This window comes from Fulmarus glacialis, unplaced genomic scaffold (genome assembly GCF_000690835.1).
Source record: "Fulmarus glacialis isolate BGI_N327 unplaced genomic scaffold, ASM69083v1 scaffold2848, whole genome shotgun sequence".
Taxonomy (NCBI): Eukaryota; Metazoa; Chordata; class Aves; order Procellariiformes; family Procellariidae; genus Fulmarus; species Fulmarus glacialis.
The window spans coordinates 11683-34894 of NW_009229974.1; the positions used below are offsets into that span (position 1 = coordinate 11683).

Here is a 23212-nt window from a genome sequence, read left to right on the forward strand (position 1 = left end):
GGGAAAGAGAGGGCAGTCCCAGTTTATTCCTGTCACCAGGCACAGACTCACCACAATGTGTCTTTCGCTCAGTTCTCCAATGCTTAATTTGGGTTACGCTGCTGGCAAGCTTTTTTGTCTGTATCTGGCAGTCAAAATGATTAACTACATTAAGAATTTGTCCATTTTCCTGCTCTTTTAGCATTACTTACTGTGTACTTCTTGACAGCATCCTGGTATGCTTATTTGGTTGTTTTTTCCCCCTTCTAGGGCTGTTGACATCTTGCGAACAGCATCAGCATCTAATCACATGTCTCTGCTAGTTGCTAGAGACGAAGAAGCAAAGTAAGAGAAAAATAAAACATTGTTTTAAACTCAAAACTAATAAAAAGCCACCACTATATCTAAGGTTGGGTGGGCAGGCTTGCATGTATTTTTCTTTCAGATTAGTTTTAATCACAAAATTGCACCACATGTCACATTTTTCTGTGTAGTATTTTATACCAATTCATTCTGAGACCATTTGCATCAATTAAAGTAGCAAGCTCAGGCCAATTTCAGTTTAATGAAGAGGATTGAAATGTTATGTTACCAGCTAATACCATTAAAAATTATTTGCTATGATAATTTTTTTAATACTTCTCACATTTTAAAATAATAAAAAATGAGGACTACGTTAGATCTACACTACCACGGAACTGTATGATTTAAGCTGGTCTTGCCTTCTGAAAAAGGCAGATTTAGTTATTGTTTCCCCTCAGAAGTTTGCTTTTCAATCTGTAATGAGTTTTGAATTAGTTTGGATAAGTAGGTTAAACTGTTCACTGCAGCAGGTAGCCCAAAATAAGTCCATTTTAAGGACGTTTATGTTAAATATTGCTTTAACCTTGGTGTTTAAAGTTAAGCATATAAACCAATATTGGCAGAGAACCATCGGAAGTGCTAGGATCCAGGTCTTTATCCCCTTTTGACTTAAATCTCTGGAGGAAACGGCTGTTATGTAACTATTTTTAATAATCATTGCAAGAGTATCTGCTGTTATTTGCCTTTTCCTGGGATGTTCCACTTACAGAATAATCTTTCCTTTTCCTTTTTCCTAGCCTTTTGTCCGATTTAAGCTTCCTCTTTCTGCTCCTTTTTTTTTTGTACTTGACAGTCATTTAAATCATTCTGTAGCCTCTGATCTCTCTGTTTTTCAGACTGCCTAGATATCTGTGAGGTCCACTCTTAATCTGCTTTTATCTAAAGCATACTGACCTAGTTCCTCTAAACTCCTTGAATAATTAAAACCCATCAGTCCTTTTACCGTTCTGGTGGTACGCCCAATGGCCTGTGCAGAATTTGCCACTATACAGTCCCTCACTCAGACACCCGTGAATTAATTTCTTGTGACTGCACAGTCCTTGCTAAAAGATTATTTGATTTACACTCAACTGTGTTTACGTGTGTTCCCTGGGTCTGGCATTAGTTCAATACATTTTGTCATTTTTTTAAAAAATAATGCATCCAGCAGATTTCAACAACCCTCGGCAGTCACTGGAATTACTTGGGAGTTATGTTCCCTGCAATCAGTTAATTTATGTTCTCTCTCTCTAATTCTAGAATATTAATCTGCTGATGTTGCTGTCTTACATAATTCTAGATTATTTCTATTTTTTTAATCTGTTATCACTGAGGTAATCATAGCTCAGATTATAAACTTTTTTAAAAAATTAGGCTGCATTCAGTATTAGATTAATCAAGAGTTTTTGTTTTCTCATTAATGCATGTAATACGGGATGTACATCTTTGCGGCTTTTTTGCCAATTTGTAACAATATGATTGGTTTCTGCAAAGAACTTCTGCTTTTATTTTTTATTATTATTTTTTTCAACAGTGTGCCTGACCAAGAATTGCCCTTTATTTCATCTGTTGGAGCTTTTAAAAAAAGATTTTGTCATGAAAAAGATAAGCAAAGCCCAAGCACATACAATATTTAATATACAATTATATCTACCTCAGATGAAATAGACTGCAAATTTCTGAGGAAGCTAAATAGAATTTAAGAATTTGCATCTGTTTTACTTATTTTTGAATAATGAATAAATATTTCTTCTATTTTCTTTTTTTGAGGTGCCACAGCTTTGTTTGCCAGTCTCTTCTGGGTTCTTGTTCAGCATAGCTGAACTAAAAGCATTCTTTAAAAATGGGTATGCTATAGGTATATTATCTGATTCCTTCTAATGTAAATAACTTGTTCTGGGCCTAAGTAATACCACTGTCTTATTATCTGTAGTTGACTTGAACTACAAGTTTTTAAAGTTTTGAAATCCAGGGTAAAGAGAGGTAATAATTAAGCTTTTCTACCAATAGTTCATTTCATTCATAGTCTATTGCTTTTCCATCCTTATCCTTCTGTACTGCATTATCTTTTTCTTGCCTCTTCTGAGCGTTTGACAGGGCTTTCCTCTTTCAGTTGACGTTGAGCTCCCTTCTCTGAGGAGGGGTAACTGTTCAGCAGAAACAGTAGCAGGTTTCAAAGGGTGCATTTAAACTAATGCCAAATCCTGAAAAAGAGGATCTTTTTATTGCCACAGGAAAGAATTTCTTGACCTGATGGATAAGTATGGCTCTCACAGTGACACCAACTCTGCAAGTTCTCCAACACAACTATTAGCTGGTGAGAGATTGCTTCCTAGCCTGACATAATCCTGTAGGACAGTAGTTATACTTTGGTGGAGTAGAAGCTTGCACTTAAAATTCTTTTCCTCTGGGGGGAGGGTGTATTGGAGGAAGTGACTGAAAGTCAGGTAAAACACACGTTTGCTTAGACTTCAACATTTAATTTGTAGTCTAAACATGTAACTTGAGGGGTTTGTGTGTCAGTTTCCCCAACTCCTAAAATAAATATACTGCCACCTACTTTCGGCAATTTTAATTAATTAATAATGTGAAAAGTATTTGGTATTTGTAGATTAAATGTACCATAAGATTTCAAAGTACTAATAAAAATTTGAGGTAGAATACTAAAATAAATTCTAATCCTCGTGGAATTGTTGCCTAAATAGGATGCCTTTATATAGCACGAGTGATTATTCTTTAGGAAAGTCAGTTGAGATTTTTTTTTTTTTTGCACCCAGTTTGAAAAAAATCATCACTTGGTATGTTTTAAAGAATTATTCCTGGAACCCTGGGTAGCTCGCAATTCTTAGCTGTGTAGACTTAAGCTTTCTTTTGGTTGTCTGATTGCTTATAGTTTGTCTTTCTTCTAACATGTAAATAGTCCTACTGAACTTCCTTACATGAGTTGAAATTTTGTGCTTTTTCCCAAATGTGTGTTTTATTTCTTTTTTTCATTATTTCTTTTCTTTAAGCAAAATCTATAGACAGCCCTTCTTCTGGGTCATCCTCGAGGTCACAGAGTCCTCAGTTGCAGCCAAAGGATAATATCACCACCATAAGCAGAAATAATTCTGTCCCAGCACCATCCCCAAAGCTTGCAAAGTAATTTCCGAAACTGACTGTTACTCTCTCGTGTGAGCTGTAGAAAATGCTGTATTTGGCTGGTCAGGAAAATTTTGGGTTGAGCACTAAGTGTTCAACTTTTTATTTATTTATTTATTTTTAAATCCTGTAACTTATAATACCATTGATATTGCAAACTTTCAGTTTTAATAAGTTATTTTTCTCATTTATTTATTGCTTACATGGTAGAAGTAGCTTAATCAGGTTGACCTTTGATCTTAGTGTCTCCTAATGAATTAATGCTTCTGGTTTATGTGTACCTATGTACTCCCATACGCATTGGATATATATAGTAGAGAGGAGCTTTTAGCCTTGTAAAATAGTATATTGATTATTTTTGTAATTGCCAGAAGTAACACCTGAAGTTGCTGATTTTGTTGTAAGTAGGCGGTGTAATGTGTCAACATTGAGATTAAACGTCCACTATTTCTATTGGTTGCTGTAATACATATTTGTGCAATCAATAAGATAAAGATACTATATCACTTGAGTCTTTATTGAGTATCTAGTTCTGTGAAGTAATTCTACTTTTCTTTTCTTTCTCTTTATAGGGATAGTGCATTTCAGATTATCTCTGTTTGCAAAGGAACAAGCCTAGGTTTGAATATTGTAGGAGGAATTAACAGAAGTGAAGGGCCTTTGGTATATATTGAAGAAATTATCCCTGGTGGTGATTGTCATAAGGTAAAAACCTCCCCCTTTAGTCACCTATATTTTTGCCTTCATTTAGTACCTATAGTTTAAATACAAAATTTTTTTGTGTTTCTCCTTGCTTTTTCTTTAAACAGAATTATCTCATTGCACCCTAGCATGGTTACATGGTAATGAAAATTATTCATGGGTTCATTTGAGGTAAATAAGGATCTTATTCCCCAATTTACGTATGAGAAAGTAAGAAGTCAAGTTCTTTAAGAGGTTACGTGATGCAAGGTAAATCAGCACGGGTGGGACAGAGCTACAGATTGCATCTCTTTTTTTTTTTTTTCTTGGACATTCAAAACATCATTTTTCCCTTGGACTTAATTTAGGTGGATCCTTGCAGTTGGAAAGCATTGTGTAGGCGAATTAGAATAAAAAATATTCTGATAGTGCAGACTAATAAAAAGTATGAATCTGTACTGATTACTGTTTTCATTTATGACAAATGCAATATGTAAATCAGGAGGGTTTGTCAGTTTTAATTAATAAATAAATAAATAACAGAACTGTCTGGTTCAAGTACACAAAACTGTTTATTCAAGTGTCTCCTTTTTCTTCCTGAATTATTACGGTTATTTTGATGTGTCGATAACCAGTTTTTGCCTCTTGCCAAGCCAGAGGGTACGAGTTAATTTCACGAGCAACGAGTTTTGCCCCAAAACAGTCTATAACTATTTGTGACTGAATTTTTGTAGATTAAGTTTAATCCCAAAAGGCCAAGATGGAAGGAAAAAATGCAATGTTTCTCCAGGACTTCTTTTAGTAGATAAATGGTAATCATTCTTGTTTTGTTTTCTCGTATTTTGTTGTGGCTTCTAAAATATTTTTCTTACCGTAAACATATAATTTAAAGCCTGTCATACATAATCGATAGACTGAGACTGAGACATTAATTTGCAGTAGGTTCTAATATTAGCAATATTAGAGGTAGTTTCCCAGTCTTGGTTGTCCTGTTTGAGAAACCTAAGTAGCAAGCATGTTTTAAGTCTCTGCCGCATGAGGGCAGCATTGAAATGGATATCTTTTAATAGGCTGGATGCAAGCAAAATAAAAGATCTGCAACTTTTTTCTTTAATCAAAACCAAAACACTAAGTGACAAAAAATGTAGTAAAGTGCTGTCATAGATTTGAAATAACACAGCTAAAATTATGGTATGTGGGTATTACATGTGTAAAATTATACTGGTCTTGAAAAGGTATTTTACCTATTTCCTATGTATCCTCTTCTGTACAGAGTTTGTTTCACATGGTCAGATTGATTCTGTGATTAATTTTTTAAGAACTGAAGAACACAGACATGTTATGTGTAATTTAGTGAGTACTACATTAGACAAATGTCATAACTAACTCTGTAACCATAGGTGAATTACATGAATTTTCAGTTAAATTGTTGAGGCCTCTTTTAAAATGTGAGTAAAGAAAGCTTTATCTTAGTGAGGAATCTATCCTAGCATGTTTAAAGTCTTGTCTTACAGTCTGTGAGACAGAAATGTGGTATGTTCCTGTGTTGGTAGAAAGTTTGCAGTGAATTCAACAGAAGCACAAAGTTGACAATATTATTTCTATCATGGTTTTGGCTGGTGAATTCCTAATAGACTAATCTGCCTTTCTCATTAAGATTAATATGGCCAGTAAGTGCCTGAACAGTCCCACGTATAGCCAAGAACATTTGGTTTTGAAATACAATTAAATCCTCCTCACAGCTGAATTAATTAATAAAGAAGCTTCCTGTAGTCAGATGGGTTGGTACTCCTTGCTGGAAAAATTACTATCTATTGTTTGTTTGGGTTTTTTTTTAACAGAAATATGCATCTGGGTCCAAATTTCTTCTTTACACAATATCTGAGATCAGTTCTGTCTGATGAAGCTTTTATAATGACTGCTATCACGGTGATTAAATGACCGTTTAATCTGCTGTTTATTTCTGGAAGATTGTCAGGCAAAATGTATAGCCACTCCTGGTATTTTTTGTCTTAACAGATCAAGAGGAATATGTTAAAGTGCTGTGATTTTACAGTTCTTTCTATAGTGTTAGCAATTAATACAAAATTTGTGGTTTCGGTTTTTTATTTGTTGTGTTAGGATGGACGATTGAAGCCTGGAGATCAACTTGTATCCATAAACAAAGAGTCAATGATTGGTGTCTCCTATGAAGAGGCAAAAAGTATAATCAACAGAACAAAGACAAGGTATCTGTTCCTGTCAAACAGCTAACCCTCCAAAATAGTTTATTATACAATACTTACGATCAGATTGTGAAACTTCTTGTCACGTGTACTTAGAGGAAATGCAAGGGATATTAATGTTTTTTAAATATTCAATTGCAATATTATTTCGTAGAAAAAGACTCAAATGAACCTTTTAGACCTGTAAAATTATGATACTTTCATTCCTCTCAAAAGAAAAAAAAACCCAAAACCCAAACCCACACTGTTTGCCTTTTTTAATGGTGGGGAATAGAACATCCTTTTAGAAAAATAAAGTCACACACAGTGTTTGGGAAAATTTAATTTTTGTAAGAGTAGCATATAATCTTAGGAACAGTATAGTATCCAATATGTTGAAACTTTTTTAATTTTAACTTTAGGTTTGAAACTTTTTGGGAGATAGCTTTTATTAGACAAAAAAATATTCCCAGTTATTCAGAGAATCTGCAACGTCCTTCCAGTCTCTTAACGTCTTCTGTAGCATATGGAGAGCAACAGGCTGCAGTACTTAGTCCTTTTGCATCTCCCGATGGGAAGCTTGTTTCAGTGTTCACTTCAAATGCTGTGAGTATACTTATTACTCCTCTAAGTAGAAAGTGAGCAAATGGTTGTTTTTCCTAATTTTATTGGAATTTCAGTATAGGGTTATTTTAATTCAGTTTCCATTTTAGTAGGAAAATGACTGGCTCTTTTTCCTGCACAATATTGGAATATCAAGACTTTTCCAGAAGACATGTTGTGTAACAGTAGAGTAAACCACACTGATGAGAGGAGTAAGAGTATTAGTTGACTTGTGGTAAGAAAACAAATCAAATAAAATGAGCATTAACCATGTTCTTAGGCACAAAGTTCCCCGTACTGTTTCTCTAGGGAGTAAAGTTTCAGAATCAGATATATATAGTTATATATTTCAGAGATAAAGTACTCTCTGATTACTACATATGTGTGAGTACAGTACAATCTCACAAGTTACACTTCTTCCATGATGATGAGATTTTTACTTAAAAATTGGAGTCCTAGAAGAATGTGGTTTTCCCCCTTTCTTTTAGCTAAGCAAAAATCGTTGTTTTAATTCATACAGCTCACCATTAGTGTAAAGAAGTAATGTTGACCATAAGAAAGAAGATTTTAAAACTACTTTATTACTTCGATTTTTCAAAAAACATTTTCAATTTATCGCATTTTTAAAACTAAATAAAGTATTGTCTTTGAACAAGGAAGAATAAAATGTTCCATGTCAAACACAAAATCGAAACAGGTGATTCTCAATTGTTCTTACCTTTGTACTTAAAATTCTTGCCCATTTTTCTTTCCTATTAGAGATACAAACATTGAAACAGGTTGCCTAGAGAGGCTGTGCTATCTTAATCTGTGAAGATATTAAAAACCTAACTAAGGTTTTGATAAGGCCCTGATCTAAGTTTTTTTGAATGGCATTCCTTCTCACCACTACCACCCCCCATGCCTTCCATTTTCTCCTAGGGTTGTTTTGATCTATCCAGCCTATTTCTCCCCCTGGTCTTCCTTCCTCTCCCTCTCTTTTACATTAATATGTATTTCTAGTTTGGCTTGTGATCTGCTTTAGAAATGGTATTTCGTGACTTTTGATTTTCTTTCATAGACGGAAACTGGAGTCAAGATGGGAGAGCAATCTCCAGTTACTTCTCTAGACAGCAATCCTACTGATGTGTCTGCCACTGGTAAATGCTGACTTAATTCCCTGCCACCTTTTTTTTCTTCAATAACTGTCATACAGAAAATAGCACATAGTAAACTCGATAATCTTTAAAAAAAGGAATATTGCATTATTTTTGTAGTACTAAGTAAAGCACTGAGATCAATGGATTGTTTAGTAGCTTCTGTCAAATATAACTTACATTGTCTTTAACAAACAGCTGAAACCAAACAAAAATGAGTGATCACAACATTTGCTGTACAGCAGTAATGATAATAAACTCAGTAGAAACCACATAATGAAGACTCACATATAGATCACAATTAGGTTGCCATAGAAACTGTGCTTTCTTGATTTGATGAAATTCTGTGGATGTATACTGCTTGCACTTTTTTTTTTAAATCAGGGCAGCATATTGGAAGGATAGAAATAACACGCAGACCTCTAACAGTTTTTCGATTAATAACAAATAGAAGATACATGTGTATATTTATATTTGAGAGTCATGACATTCAAACAAAGACAATAATCACTTTGATCATACTTCTAAATATGTATTTTGAAAACAACACTAAGGAAAAATAGAGGTTGTAGAATTTGATCAGAACCAAATCTGAACCGAACAATTGTAATTCCTTTGGGAAACAAATATGCATTGTATTTACAAACAGTGAAAATGCAGTAGTCTGAAATAATCATGAGAGTCTCAATTGCACAGTAATATAACTGATTCTGTTCTGTATTTCCATATGAAGACCTGAACTATATTCTTTTTCTTCAGGCGGTAGTAAGTAAGCATAACCTGTGCTTCTCAACTTGATGTCTCATATACTGAGTAGAGGAAGGACAAATATACAGGATCTGATTCATTCTAGATGTCGCTCCACTGATGTTTTTTAAATTGTACCTGCATTTATTATGGCCCGTATTAGATATCCTGATTTTAAATTAAACAGTCTCCGTATTGCAAATCTGGCTGGTTGGCTTGCTTCCTTGAAGGGTGAGCTGACTGAATGTGAACTTTTGAAACTGGCAAGGTTGTAGTATTGAATACATCTGGAGTTTAATGATCACACAGTTTTTTCATATTGGTCATGAAAAGCACTACAACTAAATCAGAGGAACAAGACAAAAGGCTATTTTTGAATATATTCAGAGCATAAGACTCTTGGTTAATATGATGCAATACACAGGAGCTTCATTGTTGCTTAAAGAGACCAAGAAGGCCACAGTTTCTTAACATATCCGAATAATGTAGCTAGAAGAGTGGAAAGCAGAAATACTTGCAGATCCGGTTTGTACTGTTTCTTGTCATTTTTCATTTTAGTCTTCTCTAATGGCACATCCTTAGTCAACGCTGCCACTTTCCTCATGCTGCCCTTTTTCAAGGATAACCTTTCAAAGATAACCTTGAAAAATTAAAGTAGCTCTTAGATTTTGTTTTTTTTTTTTTTTAATGCTGTAAGAAAAATAGCATAATTTTGAGAAATTCTCAAACTCATACACAAGGCTTTTTCATTCTGAGTTGAAAGGAAGTGTGCCAATTCAGCTGAGGTTCTAGCCCACTGTCTTCAGAATTTAATATAGCATGTGAGAAGTGTTAGTGTCAGATTTTCAAGATGTTTTGATTTATGCTTTTGCCATATAAAGAGAATGTAAATTACTTTGAGCTTGGAAACAGATATGCTATGAAACTAAAAGAAAAAAAGAATTCTATGCGATTCCTTCTGTTCCTTTAGAGACAATCTCAAACTGCAAAATCCTTTCGTTTTTAAATGCTGGTTTTGGTTTCAGTACTAGTCCATTAATGAAATAATGAATTAAGATCTAAATTATATTTATAAATAATGAACGCAAACAAGTATTCCGTTTTCTTCTGCAAAAAACAAGTCAATGAATTTGTTCTATTTACATACACCTAAAATTCAAAGAAATTGATAGTTAACTGCTCTTTTTGGCTACTGTCTGTGATCAAAGGCTTCCAAAGGCTGCTGCTTCTTGTGTTGTATCCGCAGGTGTGTCTGAAACATGACAAAGCTGTGACTGCATTTCTCGAGTTCCGTTAAAACTAAGCATGCACACCAAAAAAAAAAAGCAACGATTCTGAAATCTTGCATATGGAGTGCTTAATGCTGCTAGCTTCTTTTCCTTTCCTCAATCATTTGTGTATGTTGGAAGCTTGATCATTTGTGTATGTTGGAAATAAAATATATGCACCATAAGTTCTTAATGCAACTAGCTAAAATTATGCAAACTTGTTGTATTTCTGACTATAAGGACTGGAGAGGAGGGGATGATGGATGATGGCTTAATGGATGGTAGTTCTTGGAAAAGCGGTCCTCCCCAGGAAAAAATTCTGAGGAGCCTGCTGGAATTCAGTCTAAGCTACCTCCACACAGCCCTTAGTTGGCAACAGGTCATTCCCTCTCTTTCACAGTGTTTTCTAGATCACTAGATAGGCTTTTGGGAACTGGTGATTATGCTGAGGGTGTGTCGTCTTCTCGGAATTCGCAAGTGTGTTTCCCCTTCTGTTTCCAGAGTAACTGTGTATCTCTGAGAGAAGAGAAAATACCACAAGTATAAGCCATATGCTTGATGAATTGCTCAAAGTTATTCCTGGTTTCTTTCTGCTAATTTGCTACTTGTCACTTTTTGATGTGAAAAAATAGTTTAAGTGATTGATACCCATAATTTTTGTTTATTACAATTAGGTCCTTTTAAAAACAAAAGTCAATCTAAATATTAACATTTATTTGTGGCAAATGGGTATTTAGCTGGCATCCATTTGATGTGCAGAGCTTCCGAACAAATTTTTCAAAGCAGTAGTTACAAATGTATCGTTATTTAATTTTAATTTTTTTCTTCTTAGTTATTGCCCCCAGCCAGAATGATGATGATGAGCTGCAAGGAGGGAACTCTACTATTCGTCTCAAAGCAGAAAAGCTGGAGAGGGTAAATACTTACAATCTTTTGAGTTTTCCTTTCTCCCCCTTCATGATGCATGTAAAACATCTGGAGCATATTTCTAGGTTGACAAACTTTAAGGTATAAATTATACACCAAATTTTCTATTTGGATAGTTCTTTCAGGTTGCAGGCCAGTATTTCATTTTATATATTGGGCAAATTACTGTTTTTGTTAATCTAATTACTGATTAACTCTTCTGGGAATCTGAACATCCCTCAGGATTTTTAAGGCAGTTATTAAGGACAAAGGGTTTTGCTTATTACACTCATCTGTATTCAAGGTTAAATAATATCTGAACATCCCTCAATTAGAAGGAAAAGTCACAGAGTGTCTCTGGAATAAAAGTGTTGTCAGTGAGAGTGTACTATGATACAAAGGCTCTTTGAAGTATAGCTCTTTAATTACTCCCCCATGTCCCTGCAGTCATTATCCCTAGTCCTTTCTTTTTTTTTTTCTCCAAAATAAGTTTTCTCCTTCCAGGCATTGAATTATCTTGGGATTCAGCCCACAGATGAACAGCAGCAAGCCCTAAGGCAGCAACTTCAGAAAGATTCTAAAGGAACAGTGTCTTTTGGAGGTAATAATTTGTTAATTACCACGGAAAATAATGAAATGTAGGAATACAGAAATGATAGATAATAACCATTAATATATTTTTTGTCAGTATTGGGTTGCTACTGCGAATAAAGTGATACTTTGAGACAAGAACCTTATTCTACTGTATAAAAATAAGCTTGGAATTCTGAAACTAAGTACTTGGAAAGCAAATCACAAATTTATCTAATTGAGAGCAGCCTTGAGAAAGTTTTGATTTTGTGCTCAAAAAGTCCTAAATTTTTGCCTTGAGAATAGGGTACTGTAATTTTTCCAAAAATTACTTGGGAGGGTATTGATGGTTGAAGAGACTTCTTGGAGCAACTAAACTGACGGATTATTTAACTTGTTTAGTTTGTGAGAAGCAAGAACATTTCAACTATTGCATATAGAAAGAGATTTGCATGGAGACCGTCATGATTTTTCTTTTGATGGGAATTAGTTGCTTCTGTTGGTTATGGCAGTTTTGGTAGGTGACACTTACAATTTAAGAATATTTCTCATAAATGGAGATACGTAATAGTTCCGATGCTAAGATCAAGATCAAGAAAGATACTGGATCTTCCATCAGATTTTGTGTGGTGCAAACAAACTGACCTTTATATTTCCACTTTTCTGTCATATTGTAGGAGAATTTTTTTTTTATACATTCGAAATGAATGTGTAATCCAAGCCATGTTGATTGAGAATGCTGTAGTATTTGTACTTAAAACTTGGTCAACATCAGTTTTACCAGGTCTCTATCAAGGGTTTAAAGGACCTGCAAAGGAAACTACGAGCTGTGAGCTAGCACGACATTTTTCCTTTTTCCTGTGGAGACACTGTGTCTCCTCTAGTAAGGTCGATTCATTGGGAAAGGCAGTTGTGTAACAGGCGTGCAGCTTTCTTTTAATTTTTCACAGGGGTGTGCCAAATGTAGAGCATCTCTAACCAGGTACTTTGGAGGTGAACTTCACACCACCTTTTGTTTTCTTTTCTCCTTCACAACTTGATTCAGGGATATTTCATCCCAAGACCTGTTTTGAACATTTTTATTCTTATTCTTGCCAGCTTTACCAAATGTTTCTGTTCAGGGAGATTTTCGTATTTTCATATTTTCCTTTAGAAAGCTTAGGGAGGGCAGACACTGCATTTATAAAGGAGTAGCCATACATTGTGATATTAGTAGTTGTGTGGCATCTGGTGATACTGCTACTAAACTGAACTTGGGGACTGCAGCAACAAAATCTAAACTGTTTTTTAGATTTCGTTGAAGTTTCAAGGAATCTGTTCTCTGTGCAATTGAATGCAACAGATGATGGCCAAAAATCTGTAACATTTGGGGTCAATGAAATTGCCAGCTTACTGGATTCACAGGTAAAATATGTGCCTGTACAGTGTTAACTGTTGGGAGGAGATTATTGGAGAGCTTATTATGTGTAAGATAACTCCAAATCTTGGGCAGATGTTTAGAACAGCTCCATATCACGGTGCTCCTTAAGATAACCTAGTTTCTGTGAAGCTTTTTAAGGCAACCTACTTTGCAGAAAGCAATTCACATAATTATGTTGTGATTTGTTATAAGTGTGGACAACAGTGATTTACTGAAGTTTCTTAATGGAATACATATTGCTACTACCTGTGGGAGTGATAAACAATTATTGGGCCCAGTGATTTGAACTACTGCTACAGTAAAAATCACTTTATTCTAGAGGTGACTTTAAGAAACAGCATTTGCAGCACAGGAATACTAAAATAAATGTATGTATTATTTAAAATACTGAAGAAAACAGGGGCTATTAGTGTTGTATTCTTGGTACTTTAAAAAATATTTTTAATTAATCCTTTTTAACAGGAAAAATAATTGTTCCTTTGGAAAATAAGTTGGTCAGAATTTTCTTAAACATTTTTAGTATTTTCAGAGCTTTAATTATCTTAAAAATAAGATTATCCGCTCATTTTATTAACAAGATCTTTTAAGATAAGATGTTAAAGATTATGGAAGATACAGTCAGGAATACATTCTAACTTGATATATTTAAATACGCACAGTTTGTAACCTGTGATTCTTTGGAGGATGACATGGAAAGACTTAAGAAAGAAAGAAATGAAGCTTTAAAAGAAATAAGTAAATTAAAGGTAATACTTAATTTTTATTTACTTTAAATTATTCAAGAGATTAATTTCTTTTTGAGTGTATATAGTAATTTACTGTTTTTCTTTTGCATTTTATGTGCAATTTTTGATGAATAAATAAAAAGGCAGAGCAAACAGTTCTAATTATGTTTGAAGATTGTATGCTTACAATATATTTCTGGAGATAGTGAATTTTATTTGTTATATTGAATACTAATGCATTTTTAAAATCTGATTCACAGAGAAATGAGACTAAGCAGACATTTCACAAAAGTGAATTTGGAGAAGTGACTGATTTGCATAGCAATTTTATTTAGAAATGTGTGATCCTAGTAACCGCAGTGTCTACGCATATGCTAATACTTTTGAAAGAAGTCAGAACTGGAGGATAAATTAATCTGTTTTCAAAATTAATACATATTTTCACAGACATTACAAAATACTTAAGACCTAAAGCAACAAATATATTTATTGTTTCTTAATACCCTGGGTTACAGCCATGGTCCTATGCTCCTGAATTTCTTTTCTGACAACCCAAAAGATAAAAATTCTGGTTCTGTATTCAGTGTACCTAACTCTTGTTCTTGGACAGGGCTGGAAAATCGATCCCAGGATACAGGCAATTCTACAAATTGCCTCCTGGTCAAAAAAAAATTCTTTCATGCTATAGATTACAAAAACATTGGATTGACACGCCCAAAGATCTGTTCTTCGTTCTGTGCACAGATTCTTCTTCTGAAAACTTTGTACTGAAGTGAAAGAACCTGATTTACATTCAACATTGAGGTAGTGAGTACTTACCATGAGTCCCTAAATTGCTGATGTCGAAAACTGGCAATGATCAATCTAGAATTGCCTCATTTCTTACACTCTTCCCTTAACAATCTACAGTCAAATATTTGATAAAGAGTGAGAAATACCCTTGGTCTGACTCGGTATGAGAATCTTTATGCTTTTATAGCACCTTTTTTTTAGAACTTTTAGCCTTCTGAAAGTGGTGTACCTACAGGCTTCTGGTATGAGTAGGTGAGTGAAAGAATGGTCAAACATACAACGTTGAAAATAACTTGACGTGAATATTAGGTTGTACAGCAATCTGTTAAAGCCACAACCATGTCTTTATTCTGCTCATTTGTGAGATGGCTAGGTAACAAGAGACTTAAAATATGTATTTTATTTATATCACAGAAACGTTCAGTAAATACACCTCAGATGCTCAAGAAACTTAAACAGTATCAATGAACTCTTTGAAAAACCAGCTTTTAGAGATTAAAATTTGGTTTTGTCACAGGTTTTATAAAAGCTGTTAATTATTTATTATTTCCACCAGAACTTTTTTAAAGCGTGTGTTTCTGTTTATACAACATCATTAACAGACATATGTTGTGGCCTAGAAACATAATAGTTGTACAGAAGGCAGTAGGTACATTGATAGAAGTTAAGTACTGCTACCTGTAGTTTTGAAAGAGCTAATTGGGTTTTAGGAATAACAACTCTTTCTCTTTCAGACCTAATTATTAATTATTTCTTCGTTGTTTTGGTTTTTTTTTAAAAACAGGAAAAATTGTCTGAATCTGTGAATTTACAGAAACAGTTAACAGAGGAGCTACAAATAGTCAAGCAAGTATGTTGAAGTTTCTTAAAAATATTATTATTCTCTTTTTTTTTTTACTGTTTTTTGTGGAAGGGAGAAGGGAACACTTCTTTCTCTCCTGATGCTCATACAGACTATCTTTCACACTGATTTCAACACAAAGTGGTTCTTTTGTTACTGCAGAGTTTTTGATTAGAATTGGAGAATATTGATCCTTATGTTTTTAGAGCAATAATACTTCTCTGCCGTTGAATTGAGGTAGGAACTGTAAAAGAACTGGATCAGGTAAGTTGGATAATAATGTAATAGTACCTTTCTGGTCTCAAGTGTTCTTGAAGTGATTTTGCTGTTCTTAGGCAATAGTGTGCCTAATCTACAGTCCTAACATTAGTTACTTTATATGTCAACCAGAGTTTTAAGTATGAAAAAATAGATGCATTTGACAATTCTACCTGATATTTTCCAGGAAAAAAATAGTAGTAAGTGTTTTGAGAGGAATGTCTTGTTTCTGTCTCCATATCTTTCTATAACTATGAGAGAAGAAATCAGAGTTTCTTACAAAATTTAGCCTTGTGTCTCTTAAAGGAAATTTCCAATTATATGTAAGTTTCACATCATTTATAGCCTGGATTTAAAACCAAGTAACTTTCCTATTTTCTGCTTCTACTGAACATCATCTTGTCAGCTCTTTTCTTCTTACGAGCTGGCCGCCTTTCTTCTCTCCTGTACTGCTACACGTATTCCTTGCAGGTTTCTCATGGCTATCTGTTCCATCAGATGTCATATGTAAAAATGCAAGGTACAGTTTAAAAATCTTTCCGTGTACTATTATATTAAGATTAGTTTTATGTTTTTGCTCAGATATGTAGATTTGTTCAGCACCTTCATTATCACCTTTTATTCCTTGAATATGAGAGCTGCTTGAAAGCTTTTTTCCATTAATATTGTGATGTTGACATCTGCACACTGTGGGACAGCAGGGAAATAAATTGGATTCTTTTTTAACTGGAATTATGTTCAGTAGTGCACCTCATGTTTCCATTCGCTACTGGATGTTCAGTCTGTTGCTCTAGACTAGAGCAGACGTTCAGTCTATCATTCATCGTTCAGTCTAGATTAAAGCTAGTACAAAGTACAAACCCCAAAATGCAAGTAGTATGGACATCAGGTCCTCAGCATCGAGTGTTTCAATTTACATACCTGCTCTTACTGGGAAGGTAGACGGACAAAGATGGTTTAAGATGGTCTGTTTTAAGTGGCAGCAATGCCCATTTTCTACCACACGAGGTCCTCGTACTTTTATTTTTCTGTCAAGTACTGTCATGTGATGGTGAAGGTCAGCTTTGCAGTACAAACCTCCAGGGGAGAAATACTCTGATTTTCTAGGAAGTGTTTTAAGTAACTGCTGTTGAAGAGGTTCCATATAGTGAAATGAAAGAGAAATAATAAATTATATGTTATTACAGCACTGTGTGACCTATTTTAGGAGATAGAAGCAGGCTTTTAATGGAAATTTTAGTTCTGTTTATACTTGGTGCATTTTCAAGTGTTTTAGGTATATTTCTGTAGTTCAGAACCGATGTTGATGCTGAGATTCATGGTGATACGAGGTTTAAAAAAAATAGGCTACTTACAGTACAAGTTGCCATTTAACTTATGATGATGCATTCAAAAAAAAAACTGAAGTTGGTGAAATGAGTTAATGAGTACATTATTGAGCCCTAATGGCCTGATTAAAAGGAAACAAACAAACCAACTTAAGTATGTACTTAAGGTCTTCTGAATTCAATACAATTTAAAACTTTTTTTTTTTTAAATCACTGCTTTCCTGAAAAAACAAGGTTTTAAATGAGGATTTAGGCTACCAGTCATATATTGGAGTGTCTTTTGTGGTATTTCTATTGTCTACTAATTGTGAATCGCAGAGATTACAGCTTAATTAGGACAGGCGTACAAATACTCTGGTTAATGAGCGTGTTTTGTTAGTACCGATTCATTAAACAGCGCTTGAATCAGTAGCTAACAGGATAAACAAACTCTTAAGATTAGAAATACGGCTAAATTTGAAATGAGGTAGTAATTATTTTCTAATATTGGTCTATGACAATTAAAATGTATTAATTGATGTATTTTTACTTTGAGATTGTGATGTAGCACTATCTTTGAGTCTTCCTTGAAATCATTGAAGCTGAAATTGGCACAAAACAGAGAAGGGCACTTTTGAGTACCTGAAGTTTTGTCAACACCATGAATGTGAAATCTATAATGATGTCTTCTATCTTCCTGGATGAGTTTGACTGTATTCTGTGCTGCCTGAAAGTTCTGGGTCATACCAACCTGAATGATCTCTTCTTTACTAGAGCTTTTTTTATGCAGTTATTGTCAGCTGAAGCACCTCAGCTAAACATAGTAAATGTGAAAGGTCGTAAAGATAGGATACTGTTTGTGGTATCCCGTACTGCTGGACTTGTATTTCATAGGGCTATAAGATTTGCTATTCTATGCTTATGTTTTCTAAGGGGAAAAGAGGTGCTTTGAAGACTTGGACTTGAATGGCTGCTATTTGGGAAGCAGTGTATAATTTATTTCACCCTGCCTGAAAGAAGTATTGGGTTTATTTTTCTTTCATGAGCTTTTTTATATTAATATATAGTAAAGATACCCAAAGTTCTTTTAAAGGATGTTTTCAGCATACAATTTTTGTAAAATTAATGAATAAACATAATTGAATTGTAACTACAATTTTTCGTGTAGTTTAAAAGAATACCTTTGTTCCAGTGTTTGTAGTGGCTGGAATATTACTTGGATAAAAGCTTCTCCTGACACTTGAATTCATCCAAGGAAGAGATAGAACCTGATTTTGAAAGAAACCTGTACCTTGAAATTGATTCTGTAAGGATTCAGTTTCTCTCCTCCAGCCTGCAGTGTCTTATTTGTTGTAGTGGCTTCGTACCAGATTAGGACAAATGGTCCCATCAGGCATTTATATAGATGAAATATTAGTAGCTGCAGATTCCATTTCTGTTGCGTCTTCTTTCATACAAGCAGTTGAATGGGACAAGAGAAAATGTTGCTGAAGCATGCTGTAATCCATCTGTTCTTCACTGGTGGGGGCCCCTTACCTGTATACGTAAGAGAACCCACCATGTTGCTGCAGTGCCAGCTTCAGTAACTGTAGAACAGGGAAACCTGATGGTATCGTTTCCCTCTGTGCCTCCCTGCTCTAGCAAACAGCTCTGGTTTGTCAGAAAATTTTGCTAATTCAGTTGTAGTGTGGATAATCGTTTCATTGTAATGTAAGAATCCATTGTTCGTTAATTATTCCTTTAGGTCTTTCACTGTTGAAATCTGGTCATACTTAGTCTGCTATTACAGAGAAATTAATATTCAACAATTGGGTTTCTGAAAAAAACAGTGGAGGAGTAAAGGCAATTCTGGATTATAAGAGATTAAACCTTTATTTCAAGGAGGTCTTATTTCAAAATGAAGACCTCCCTTTTCATTATAGCAATTTTCCCATGACTTTACTGATGTCAGTTTATTTAAATAATTCCTATGTGTGCATTTTTAAGATGCCACCCTTTGTCAAGGCCTCTGTATTAATTTATATTAGTCAAACTTAACATCAGAGCATCTTTTCACTTTTGTCTCGAAGAGTCTTTTTCCCACCTCCAGCCTGTTACTGAAGGATACCTTTGCTACTGAGGGCTACCAAATCATCCTCTGTATCAGTAGGGCCCAGCTTTTCTTGCTGTTGAGTCACACTGTTTCTTACAGTGGCAAGAAAATGCCCTCTACAGAGGCAGTAGTTTTGACCTCTACTTCTGTAGGTTCATAACTTCTTAGAAGCCCCTGTGTTCTCTGAATTGTTTATAGGAAAAAGAACTGCTATGAGCAGCTTGCAGGAGGGGTGGATTGTTCTGGTGGTCTTTCAGTGAGTGCTTTCAGTAATGGCCCCTCGCACCGCTTTTAGTGCTGTGCAAACAGACAACTGTAAAACGAACTAGCCGAATAACAGAAAGGCATGCAGCAATGTGCTTTTGAATAGTCTGTGTTTCCAGGTGGAGATGATCATCATGTAGAATAGGCTCATCTAATGCTTTGTGCTTCCAAAAGAAAAAAAAACAAAAATCACTATACTTGCTGTCAAATTAAAGGTTATTTAAATGTATCTCTTATCACTTGTGCTCCTATAACAGAAACCTCTAAACTATACAACACCAATGTCATCTGCATTAACTAATGATGTTGCTGTTTGCTACATGTGTGATTACTTCTTCTAATGCTTTATTTTCTAAGAGACCAGAATGTCACTAGCAATCATCCAAATTGGTATTATATTGCAAAACCATTGTAAATATGAGGAAGATAATGTCCTGTAGATATGTGATTGAGATTAGTTTACTTATGGCCTGAAATAATATTGTTTATTAAGACTAACAGTGTACAGGTTAAAAGTCATCTGAAACTGAGATTGGTAGATCATTTTACAGAAAAAACATTATGACAAAGTATAGGACAACCTGACTTGAAGGATATTGATTGCACAGAACAAAATGCTTCTAAGTTAAGAAATAATAGAATTAAATCTGCTTTTGTAAGCTTAACTGACCTCTCTAGACATTTATATTATGACATCTGTTAAATATTATATGACATTTCTTCCACAAAAATAGGAAGATCTAGTCATATAGGTTTTTCAGAAACAGTAATTTCAAACCTAGTTTCTGGAAGGTTATTTCCTACTTATTATAGATTCATAGTGTGTTTCTCCTCTACCCCTACATGTTTCCCCCCTGATTCCGTTCCCAACCAGGACATATTTAAAATAATAAGATATAATAAGTAGACTAGGAATAGGATATCCACCTAAGTATCCTTAGCTGAGGAATTTGTACAAAGTATTTCTAGCTCTGTGAATTTGTATATTGAAAGCTTATAACGTTAATGATTCAGAAAATTCACAGAAAGTGACTTTTTCCACAGATTAATAAAAAGCTAAGGGGAAAGATGGTTTACTGGGTTTGGTGCCAATGAGCATGTATGTCTACATTTTTGAAGAGCAGTTTGTTTTTTCCTAGTGTAAACTCATCTGTTGTCCAGACCTTCAGTTTGACTTTCTAAATTTACAAATCAAAGTTAACTCCAATTAATATTCAGTAGTAAAATGAACTGAGCAATATCCTTCTCGAAATCAGATTTTACAACATTTAGGGATTACTTGAGCTGAATTAAAAGCTAACAGTTTCTAATTTCCTGTTTTCCATACACTATTTATATATAAATTTTATATAACACTCTTCTGTGATAATAGAGGATAACGATATAAGACCAGGAACTAGGCAGAAAAATAAAAACGAGCACTTAGCTTGAGAACAGTGTGGACTGAATACTTGCATTAGAAGTCCATCTACATGATGTGCGAACTCTGAATTGAGTGCGAATGCAGGCAATAATTATAAAATGAAATAACATCTCATTAAAGTACTCTTTTAGTATGGAAGTGATGGGGCAGATTAACAGCATCAGGTGCATTTCTATAAAACCTTTCATTCAATTCCATTTACAGTAATCATGGAATTCGTGATTTAATTTATTAGGAAAAATTATCTCTCTCAGTAAATACCCATTCTTTGTTTGCACATCACACACTTAAAAATTAGCAATTGAACCATCTAACCATAAATACTGAAAGGTAGCCCTAATGCAAGCTGCAGTACTTTTGAGCTCAATCTGTACTTCTTTGTTAGCTGGAGTTGTAACTTTTCAATTAAATTCTATCATCTATAGGAAGCCAAGGCAGCTGTAGAAGAGACAAGAGCCCTGCGAAATAGGATTCATCTTGCAGAAGCTGCACAAAGGCAGGCTCGTGGAATGGAGATGGACTATGAAGAAGTAATTCGCCTATTAGAAGCTGAAATTGTAGAGCTGAAGGCTCAGCTCACTGATCATTCTGGCCAAAATAAAGTAAGCAAAGCAGTCGCCTGTCGTAGTTACCATGGTTTCCTTGCTGTTGTCATGTATCTTGTTTTCATTTTCTTTTCATCTGCTTTTCTAAAGTAGGTCACTGTTTGTCTTGTATTATTCAACAACTGGAATGATGCATAGTGAAGGGGGCAACGTGAAGTGTATGAGTCTTCCTTTATCCAGATATCTTTGGGCTGGAAAAATAGGAGGTTGAAGCATATGTGGGTCATAGGTCAAAATGGAACGTATCAAGCATTAAAGCATGGAACAGTTTCTGGACTGCAGACATATGGTCTTTAAAGACGATACATATATTTGTATGCTTTTGTATTTATGTAAAAATGGCCTTCATATTTATGTTTCTGTTAGGCAAACAATAACAATAGAAAGTCCAGTACCATTCATAAGTAAATTTAGATTTAATCAAGATAATCATTTAAATGCTACTAACAGTATCCTGCCAAAATTTTTTTTTTTTTTTAAATTGAACCTCATATTTTAAAACCACTTCATCTCTAGTGAGGCATTTCAAAACATACTAAGGAATAAAATATTTGAGGCCTTTTAAATTTTTCCCTGTAATTGCGGATCCATTTTCTACATGCAGTTTGAACAAGTGCAAGCAGGTTGGGATTTGTGTGTTTACCTTCTTTTTCTCATGAAAAATGGATGTGCATATGAATTGATGAAGAAAATCTACTAAAATGTTGCCTTATTTCGTGATGAGAATTCATTCAATATTACAAGGTATTAAAAGGTAAAACCGAGCTCCATGGTATACAAGCTTGCAAAGAAGCAACATAGCAAGTACATGTAGCTCCCAGGGAGGAATTCCCCTCATCTAGTTGTGAGTGTATCTGATCAGATGAATCACACCCTAGAAGTTCTTCTTTCTGAACATCTGGGTGAGAAGCCCCATCTTTTATGTTAGGTACTTTTGAAGTACTGTTTGTTTTCTAGGACTTGAATAAATTTCAAAATTTTAAGAAATTCAGAGCGTGTGGGTTGCTTTCTTAGAGATTTGTTTCTGAGATGCTAGCTTGAATTCATGAAATTCTGAGTGAGCACTCGAATATTTGAGTTGAGATTTGATTCTCTGCATTTCTTATTCAAAAGAAGCAGTATCAAGTAGGCACCAACTCTGTAGTATACTCTTTTTAGTATAAAAGAGTGAGGTCCCTCTGAAGGTTACCGGCTCCTTCTCCAACAGTGGACAGTGAGATTACCAAAGAAAGGTGGTGTAATCAACAGATTCTTTGACTTTCAGAGTGATCATGATTCTGCTGCTCTGTACAGTGTATACAAACATATGTGTGTACTCATTTGCTTCAAAGTAAAGTAAATAAGTAAAGATAATAAGTGGGTTTGGGTGGTTTTTTGTAAGTGTTTTATAGTAGGTAGTGGGCTTTCAGAAAAGATCACTTCCAGTGATGTAAAAGTTTATTTTTAATGATAGTGATATTTTCTTAATTTTGGAGTGTATTTTGGTCTAGATCTTCTGTTCAGCAGACAGCTTAGCTAAACAAACATGCCCATATACATGTGAAGGCTTTACTCGTGGTCCTCTCACACGAACAGTGCCAGGGACTCAAGCTGAAACCTTGAGCCTCCAGAACTTGATCTAATGGGGCTCACATTCTCTGTAGCTGAAGTACAGAGGGATGCATAACACTGATCAATAGGTTATACAAGTGCCTGTAGAGAAATCCTAGGGGGTAATTTTCTCCAATATATGCCATAATTACTCTGTTGGTCAAAGGATGTACAGATGCAAACTAGTGGACTGAGTTTGTTCACATGCTGACTATTTATGCCACCCTGCTGACAGATACTGTCACCATCAGGTATTTTTGATCCATTCATGAATCAGTTCAAACTGTCTTAAGTTTCATCCCCATCACTGTTGTTAGC

At 34.6% G+C, this 23212-nt stretch overlaps 1 protein-coding gene across 2 annotated transcripts in view; it reads left to right on the forward strand.

The window, feature by feature from the left end:
• STXBP4 (syntaxin binding protein 4) overlaps positions 1 to 23212 on the forward strand; it is a 70986-nt gene that overhangs the window by 9529 nt on the left and 38245 nt on the right. For both annotated transcript variants that reach the window (XM_009584028.1, XM_009584027.1), the window contains exons 5-17: positions 250 to 324; positions 2556 to 2638; positions 3333 to 3462; positions 4035 to 4167; positions 6265 to 6371; positions 6770 to 6953; positions 8011 to 8089; positions 10934 to 11016; positions 11512 to 11608; positions 12869 to 12981; positions 13657 to 13743; positions 15299 to 15364; positions 21125 to 21301. In XM_009584028.1, coding sequence (XP_009582323.1) covers positions 250 to 324; positions 2556 to 2638; positions 3333 to 3462; positions 4035 to 4167; positions 6265 to 6371; positions 6770 to 6953; positions 8011 to 8089; positions 10934 to 11016; positions 11512 to 11608; positions 12869 to 12981; positions 13657 to 13743; positions 15299 to 15364; positions 21125 to 21301 — 1414 coding nt within the window. The remainder of the gene's footprint in view (positions 1 to 249; positions 325 to 2555; positions 2639 to 3332; positions 3463 to 4034; positions 4168 to 6264; positions 6372 to 6769; positions 6954 to 8010; positions 8090 to 10933; positions 11017 to 11511; positions 11609 to 12868; positions 12982 to 13656; positions 13744 to 15298; positions 15365 to 21124; positions 21302 to 23212) is intronic.